Genomic DNA, 9,021 nt, shown 5'->3' with positions numbered 1-9,021 from the left:
CCGAAGGGATTTCTCCCCGTCTTCTTCTTTTATGCATGGGGGGACGGAGAGAGGGGGTCGCCGATTTAATGAAGCGGCCTTGCTGTGGATGTGCTGTGTCTTGCGACACTGCTTCTGACCCAGGGCAGTGGACAAATGTGCAGGGATGACCCGTCATCCAGGAGGTGCCAAGATAAGAGGGAGGGTGGAGGGGTGTGGAGTGTACTCAGGGATGGAATGGGTGGGAATGATCTTATGCCTTTTCCTTTTTGGCTACCTCCCTAGTAAGGGGGAAAAAGTCTTGGTATATGTATGTACTCTGTAGCGCGAATAAACAAATAATAAAAGGAAAACAAATAAACAAAATAAATAAACAAAAGGAAATAAAAACAATATGAAATAAAATAGAACAAGATCAAATAATAAAAAATATATTGGATCCTCCACAATTAGTTGCGTCCTTCCCCTTCTTCCACGGGTCAGATTCGGGTGTCCGCCACAAGGCGTGAGGGTTGCACTCACACTCGCCCGCTCGTTCCAGCCCTCGCTGAGTCCCTCAATTCTGCAAGTCACCTCCTTCTCCCTCTACCCCCACACGACTCGAGGGCCGATCGCGGCGCGACGCCCGCCCCCACCCGAGAGCCACGGGCGCGATACGGGTCGTGGCGGGGAGGCGGAGCGGAGGATCAGCGACGACACTCCCGAGTGAGCGGCGTATAAACCCACGACCGCGCCACGACAGCAATCAGTTCTCGCTTGGCAGCCAGTCGAGTCGCGCGTCGCTCGCGGCCGCCGTATACCCTCCTCCTCCCCCCGCGCCCCTTCCACGACTCCTCGGCACCACGCAGTCACTATCATCATGGACACCCAATACTCGGAGGACCGGGAGTCCATCCGGTTCAAACCGGAACAGGAGAAGGAGCTCGCTGAGTGGTTGAAGCAGCACGAGATATTTTACAACAAGAAGCTGACCATCTACAAGGACGTAGATCCAGAGAACCTCCAGCTACTGGCCGAGAAAGCCAAGGAACTGAACTGTCCACGTGAGTAACACGCGTTTAACCTCCCGCCCCCTCCCCCCACCCCCATCTTGCCATGTGCTTTGTCATATTTTCTTAGTTATAGAACTAGGGTTCTTCAAACCAGATCTCGTGACTCGGAATCTCGCCGTTCCCTGGAAACTGTTGCGTTTTGTTTATATTAGTAATTAGTAGTTATTGGTAATCAGAAATTACTCGTGATCAGTATTTATTATTTGTAATGAAGTATTGACTCTATCTTCTACCTCATTTACTGACGTCACCGATTTATTTCCCACACATTCCACATTAATTTATCGTCATCAGATAAAAAGTAATTGAGACCATATGCTACTCTGAAAAAAATCAGGCATAAAATCCTAATAAGCAACCGAGAGCGGAAAGAGGGAGGGGGTGGTAGGGAGGGGGAGGGGATAGCCGACGTCTTGACCGTGCAATACATTAACCATTTGTAAACAAAATTGGTATTTTCTCTACATACTTACGTTTTCTTATGTGTTATCCACTAAATGCTGTAGTACATATAGTGTATATATTTATATGTATATATATATATATATATATATATATATATATATATATATATATATATATATATATTTATATGATTTTTTATGACAGTCGCGTGCAGAATTCGAACCCACTGCTTCCGGCCCCCCGCAAGATCAGCGTCACAGAGCCTTAGCCCACTACAGCAAGTTTCTGTTGGTGTAGTGGGCTAAGGCTCTGTGAAGGTGATCTTACGGGTGGTCGAAAACAGTGGTTTCGAATCCTGCATGCAACTGTCATAAAAAATTATCGCATTGATGTCGCCGTTACTAACGAATTTCTCTATCATATATATATATATATATATATATATATATATATATATATATATATATATATATATATATATATATATGTTATGTATTAAATATTCATATTAAGTATAAGGTTAACATAATGTTGTAATTTGTACCTCCTCGATGTATTGACGGGAAACTGAGACATACCATGATATCCCTGTATTGACCGAGACATTTGGGAATCCCGGGAAATTCGCGAGATCTCTAGCTTGTGGACGACTGAAATAGCTTATAATGCCGGGATACCGGTTTTATGGGTAACAGCGCTTAGAACCCTCCATCTCCGGGTAAATGTTGTATTGTACGTAGTGTCAGTGTTGCTATGACAGGCAGGCAAAACATGGTGTAACCAGAACAGTGTTTACACAAGTTTATTATTATCATTTTCTCTTTTTTGTTTAGGAATGTCCCCTGTGGGGCTACAAGGAGAAGGATGCCTAGTCCCAATCCCCGTCCCTTTCTTCTCGCCTCTTACGATCCAAGTGGGAATACTTGGTGGCAGTATTCTTTTCCCCCACCACAGGGAATTCCCCCACCACAGAAAAAGAATACTCAGAGAAATGGTACAGGACAGCAACAAGGGGTTGGGGGACAGCATAACGGAGGGATAGTCGTAGTATAAAAGTGTCATCATTTCTCTATGAACAGAGTTTTCCTCTATCATAGACAAAATGATGTGTGGCTCTGGTCCGTAGGGGCGCCCCATATAGACCCTAAAGTATCAACTGCATGCTACTTTGCCACAATAACAAGCAGCCAATACCCCAGACGGGAAGTTCGTGGCAGAGTTTGGGAGAGTATGTGATAGAAGAAAGCTAAAGATAAATGTGGGTAAAAGTAAGGTGATGAGATGTACAAGGGGTGAAAGTGGCAGTAGACTGGAAGTGACCATTAAGGGAGAGCGACTGGAGGAAGTGGATAGTTTTAGATACTTGGGTGCAAATGTGGTAGGAAAAGGTGGAGGAAGAATGTAGATTGAGAGAAGCGAGTAAATGCCTTGGTGGATTAAAGAGTGTAATGAGGAATAGACATTTGGGAATGGATGCTAAGAGGAGACTATATGAAGGAGTGATTGTGCCAACAGCACTGTATGGGGCAGAAACATGGAACAAAAGAGAAGAAGAGAGAAGGAGTTTGAATGTGTTTGAGATGAGGTGTCTGAGAAGTATGATGGAGGTTACTAGGCTAGATAGAGTGAGAAATGAGGAGGTGAGGAGGAGAACAGGGGTGCAAAAGGACTTGGGAGATAGGGTTGATGAAAGAGTATTAGGATGGTTTGGACACATGGAAAGAATGAGTGAAGAAAGACTAGTAAAAGAGGTATGGAAGGCAGATGTGGAGGGAGTGAACATGAGGGGACGTCCTAGGATGAGGTGGATGGATGGGGTGAAGGGGGCTTTGGGGAAGAGGGGAATGTCTGTTGAGGAAGGACGGGAGAGGACAGAAGACAGGGGTGAATGGAGAATGGTTGTATATGAATGATGTTGTGATTGCATGAGGTGGAATGGGCGGGGGATGGAGGTGAGGTAGTATGTGTGAGCAAAATTTGACGCAGCCCGAAGGGATTTCTCCCCGTCCTCTCCTTTTATGCATGGGGGGACGGAGAGGGGGGGGTCGCCGGTTTAATGAAGCGGCCTTGCTGTGGATGTGCTGTGTCTTGCGACACTGCTTCTGACCCAGGGCAGTGGACAAGGTGCAGGGATGACCCGTCATCCAGGAGGTGCTCAGATAAGAGGGAGGGTGGAGGGGTGTGGAGTGTATTCAGGGATGGAATGGGTGGAAATGATTTTATGCCTCTCCCTTTTTGGCTACCCCCCTTGTAAGGGGGAAAAAAGCCTTGGTATATGTATGTATGTATTATTATCATCACGATGGCGTTTATTTGTCCACTTTTCTTTGCAGCGGGTCAGCTTCGAATCTGGATCGATGGCATGAGGACCAAGTACAGCCGTCTCATTAGCCAGGAAAAGGAAGTGTCGAAGATGTCTGATCGGGAAAAGTGGATTTATGAAAACTTCGACTTCCTCCAACCTCATGTTGTCCGATACACTAGCCGCCAAACTAAGGTAAACGAATTTTACTTGTACACTTGTCGCGATATATATATATATATATATATATATATATGTATATATATATATATATATATATATATATACATACATACATACATGCAAGCATACATACATATATATATATATGTGTGTGTGTGTGTGTGTGTGTGTGTGTGTGCGCGTGTGTGTGTGTGTGTGTGTGTGTGTGTGTGTGTACAACATTGAATGGGTCCCAGTGATTAGAGAATCCTTTTAACAAACACAATGCACTTTAATTCTAAGCCATCAAAGGCCAGCATGCTGAAATTGAAATGTGGTACTGCCCAGGACTCTAACCCGGCATCCTCATGACAAGTGCGACAGTGGAAAGTCACTTTTGCACTTGTTATGAGGATGCCGGGTTTGAGTCCTGGGCAGTACCACATTTCAATTTCAGCATGCTGGCCTTTGATGGCTTAGAATTAAAGTGAAATGTGGTTGTTGATATATATATATATATATATATAATATGTATATATATATTCATATATATATATATATATATGTATGTGTGTGTGTGTGTGTGTGTGTGTGCAACCCTTAACCTGGACTTAAGGTTAAAGTAAATTTACAATACAATGTTGTTTTAAGTTTGGGGCTAGAGGGTCCCACGGGTATAGGAACATATGTCTGTCTTAAAGGGCGACCAGACGGTCATCTAAACGGTATTATTACTGAGGAAGAGGTGGGTTGACACTCTTATCAATCGACGCAGTTCTCATAAGCTTTACGCCCGACAGAGGTGGATCAGGGCAGTCATATGGGTAGCAGCGCATGTCATCGTGGACGTGCCAGTGCTGGCACCTTCGGTTGTCAGCAGTGCTATGACTTTTGACCTGTCTGGAACAGCGGTCCTCTTGGCGCAGTCTCTGATCCAGCACCTCCGTCCGTCGAGGAGTCGAGACTAGGAGCACGTGTACTCCCACAGACCAAGGTCCTGGTCCACGTTCGCGATGCAGGTGGGGTGCCCAGTCTTCTCCGCCGAGTCATCCTACACGCTCCAATTCTAAGCTTTCGCTACCCAGGTGGAACTAGGGTATGTCCAGACCATGCGATCTAGTCCTGTAGTGATACAAATAGGCTCGAGATCTGTTATTAACAGCGCGGGATACACTTGGTCCAGCGGTGACTTCTGCCTCCTGGCCTCTATACTCGCGTTCCTGAAGAAAATCCAGCTGCAAGGAAGGAACGTGACTTCCAGCTGGGTATCGAGTTACGACTGTATCCAGGAGAACGAGATGGCTGAGAACCCTGCGTCAGCGACTCGTAAGAGGCTCACGGTTGGTGCTGGCGTTCGCTAAAGCAGGGCCCATCTCAAAGCCCGCACTCTAGTGGTAGAACAGGTAGAGTGGTTCCTCTGATACAGACTGGTCAAAGAATACTCGGACCAAGTACATTTTTGGAACGAAGTCTCCTCGAAGAGGAGCACGTTGATGTCCAGCTCCCGCTCAAAAGCAAGAAGATGCAGAGTCATCAAGTAGAGCCCAAGGGCGTTCCTCTGTAGCATACACAATTTTTTCTTGTAGTCACTTTATTACTTATCTATCTTGTTATTGAAAGGGAATTAATTAATCGGCTTTGTATTTTCTCAGCGATTCCTATATGCCACCGTAGATGGAAGACCCGTGATACCACCACGTCGAGACGGACTATTCACATCAACAACCCCCATGGTGGAGAGTATATTCAGTGTCGATGATGACCTGATACAGTCATCCGATCAACTATCCGATCATCTGTCCGATCACCTGTCCGACCAGTCGTCTCAGCCACAACAGCCATCCACCACGTCAATTGGTGACGCGAAAAGACTTAAAACCTCAAACATCGGCTACACCTGCACATCCCCCGATGATCTCTTGAATAAAGTAAGAACAAATCAAATACACTTGGAGCAGTTACAATTACTGTACACTAAAATTGATATTTCGCTGCTTACATGCATGTACGAGTGATATCTCTAATGATCTTTACTGTCCAATCGTCCGGTCAACTATCCGATCAGGTGTCCGACCAGTCGTCTCAGCCACCACAGCCATCGACCACGTCAACGGGTGACGCGAAGACACTTAAAACCTTCTCAAACACCGGCTCCACCAGTACATCTCACGAGGATCTCATGAAAAAAGTAAGAACAAATTAAATACACTTGGAGCAGTTACAATTAATGTGCACTAACATTGACATTTCGCTGTTTACATGCACTAGTTATATCCCTAATGATCTTTACTGTCCAATTACAGCTGAAAGAACAGTACCGGGCAACAGCCACCCTCCAGACCCAAATGGCATCGTTACTGCAACCTGTCGACGACCACGAATCAGGAGTGGTGCTTTACACTAATTATTTGGCGACCCTCTGCCGGCAGATGTCACCACAGTTGTTCAGGGTTTTCCAGAAGCACACATCGACCTTTGCCTTGGACCTGCTGGAAAACCCCGCGGACGGGCAGGAAACCTCCTCCAATTATAGGCTCCCCTCCCTCGTGCCTAGCCACTCAAGCCCCGAAACTCCGGCACCTGGGCCAACACCAAAACCAGTAGCGTTACCCGAACAAGTCCGGAGGTTAGAAAAGAAGGTATTGGTGCTACAAAAACAATACGAGATGCTCCTCCTCCAGCGGTGATGAACCACTGTCCCCTATAGTAGCCACCCGAAGCCTTTGACAATAACTCTATATTGGAAAACCTGTCCTTCAGCAATGCTCTCCTAGGATTCCAACCTGCCCATATGAATATGAACACCTCGAGAGCCGCATGTACAATGTAAGTTTAAAATCGATGTATATTTTCAGTTAAATAAATGATTCTAGCAAAAACAATTGTGTATTATGGTCATGGAGAGCGTATTGTAGTGACAGAATTAAATAATGGTGTTTGTACTTGGCCATCCTGTCTTGCCATTTCGCAGCACCACGACGGGAGGTCTAATACTGAGGTGGTCCTTGATCACCTAGGACAGGTGGTGTGAAGATATCACTTGGGTGTGGTGTCTTCTCGGGCCTTCAGTTATCCATGCGTCATTAGTTCCTCGACGTCTGCGATTTGAAAAGAGAGAGAGAGAGAGAAACACGGTGGTGAGCTGGGTGTTACTGCCATCCAGGAGTGATGGTCATGGTGCATTCTCCAAACGCGTCGCGTAGTCGTGTTGCGGTCACGTTGAGGTTGTACTTGACAAAAGTTCGTTCAGTTTCAAATAAGAAGACTCTTAGCGCTATCGCCTCGTGGTCGTCTCGCTATCCTTAGGGCCTCACGATCCGATCGTGAAGCAGTCGGGAGCCAAATGGAGGACATATCTTGAGTCACGCCAGGGTCGTTGACTCCGGAGTCAAGTAGATGGGTGAAGGCCACTTCGGCCTTAGTGAAGGTCAAAACTCGCTTCTGCCACAACAAAGAAAACTCTTAAGATAGATTACGTGCAACATTACTGTTGCATGAGGAAGGGAAAAGATATAAAAATATTGAGTCGTAGAGGAGGGAAAGATTGTTGGAGGTGCCTTTCAAGAAATAAGATCAGTTTACAGTGTAAGAAAGTATACATATGCCTCAGCCTTTAGTATCCCTAAAAATCTGAAATCAATACTCGGAGTGAAAATTTCTTTCCATGTCAACAGCTGTACAATGGAAAGTAAAATGCATACATATAGCAAAAGCCCTTTTCCCCTCATAAGGCTGAATCGTGCTATGAACCCTTTGTACACCCATCGAGAAAACTCATTGATTGCCCCTTCCATCTTACCACCTGGTCGAGGAAAATCCATCCCGAGCACCTCAGCCCCGTGGTCAGAGGAGTTGCAGCAAGACACAACTTCTTCCACAGTACGCCCCGATAGCCGAAGCTTGTTTACCCCCACCAGTTCATTATATGACGACTCTTCCCCTACATCCATTTGAGAAATATGCGGAGCAAACAAGAAAAACATTCCTTCGTGCTGCTGCGTCATTTCCTAATAAATTTAAAACTTTTCTCCATTCATCCCTATCTCTTGTACTTTTCTTTGCTCGAGAGATATTATCCTTGTATCGTCCCGTCCATCCACCTCATTCTTTGTCTTCCTCGCAATTCTTTCCATCCACTTCCCCCTTCACCCCGTTCATCTATCTCATACTTGGTCTTCCCCACTAGTTCCTTCCATCCACTTCTGCTTTCAAATTATTTGTCATTGTTTGTTTTGCATCCACTCCCCCTTCATCTCGTCCATCCACCTCATACTTGGTCTTCCCCACTAGTTCCTTCCATCTACCTCTGCTTTCCACATTTCTTGCTCGTCTTTCATCATTCCATTCTTTCCACATGCCCAAACCATCTCGGCATGCGTTGATACATTTTTTTCATAAAAAAAATCCCTTACTCTGTAATTCACCTCTACCTCCACTCCATCCCCTGCTGCATGTGACCCCAAATAGAATAGAGGCCGTTATTCAGCAGTGGACTCCAAAAGGCTGACGAACAACACTAATATGTATATCATATATATTTGTGTGTGTGTGTGTGTGTGTGTGTGTGTGTGTGTGTTTGTAAGAACATAATGAAGAAGACTGTAAGAGATCATAAGGCCTACACTAGGCAGTTCCATGTCCTTTACCACCTGTCATTCCCATCCATAAAGTTGTCTAATCGTTTTTTGAAACAACCGATAGTTTCAGCGTTCACTGCATGGTCACTAAGTCTATTCCAATCGTTGACCCCCCTATTAGTAAACCAGTTCTACCCTATTTCCTTCTTAAATCTAAATTTGTACAATTTAAATCCATCACTGCGTCACCCTTATTAAAGCCTTTGATCCACTTGAACACCTCTATTCGATCACCCCGCACTTTGCGTCTTTCCAGAGAGTATAAGTTAAGGTGCCTAAACCTATCTTCGAAAGGTAAGTTTCTGAGCTCATGTATCATTTTGGTCATTCTCCTCTGCACTGATTCTAGTGAAATGATGTCCATTCTATAGGGCGGAAACCAGAAATATACTGCATCGTCAAGGATGGGTTAAACTAATGCTAGATAGAGTTTGATAATTACATCTGCAGTTCTATTCAGAGTTTGATGATTACATCTGCAGTT

General features: G+C 45.1%; 1 protein-coding gene across 1 annotated transcript; it reads left to right on the top strand.

Annotated features, from left to right (window-relative positions):
- Positions 1 to 718: 718 nt before the first annotated feature.
- On the top strand, positions 719 to 6,768 carry LOC143021265 (uncharacterized). Its single transcript, XM_076178666.1, has 5 exons — positions 719 to 1,022; positions 3,770 to 3,933; positions 5,553 to 5,828; positions 5,966 to 6,088; positions 6,204 to 6,768. The coding sequence occupies exons 1-5, from the start codon at positions 839 to 841 to the stop codon at positions 6,585 to 6,587; spliced, it is 1,131 nt and encodes a 376-aa protein (XP_076034781.1). The 5' UTR covers positions 719 to 838; the 3' UTR covers positions 6,588 to 6,768.
- The last annotated feature ends 2,253 nt before the right edge of the window (positions 6,769 to 9,021 follow it).

The sequence above is a fragment of the Oratosquilla oratoria genome, chromosome 41 (assembly GCF_046742065.1).
Source record: "Oratosquilla oratoria isolate Oo_2021 chromosome 41, ASM4674206v1, whole genome shotgun sequence".
In the NCBI taxonomy this organism is placed as follows: domain Eukaryota; kingdom Metazoa; phylum Arthropoda; class Malacostraca; order Stomatopoda; family Squillidae; genus Oratosquilla; species Oratosquilla oratoria.
This window is presented reverse-complemented; position numbering and strand designations above follow the sequence as displayed.

Coding starts and splice junctions, on each gene's coding strand:
- LOC143021265 (XM_076178666.1), top strand. CDS start 839: ATGGACACCCAATACTCGGAGGACCGGGAGTCCATCCGGTTCAAACCG. Junction 3,934..5,552: donor ACACTAGCCGCCAAACTAAG/GTAAACGAATTT, acceptor GTATTTTCTCAG/CGATTCCTATATGCCACCGT. Junction 6,089..6,203: donor ACGAGGATCTCATGAAAAAA/GTAAGAACAAAT, acceptor GTCCAATTACAG/CTGAAAGAACAGTACCGGGC.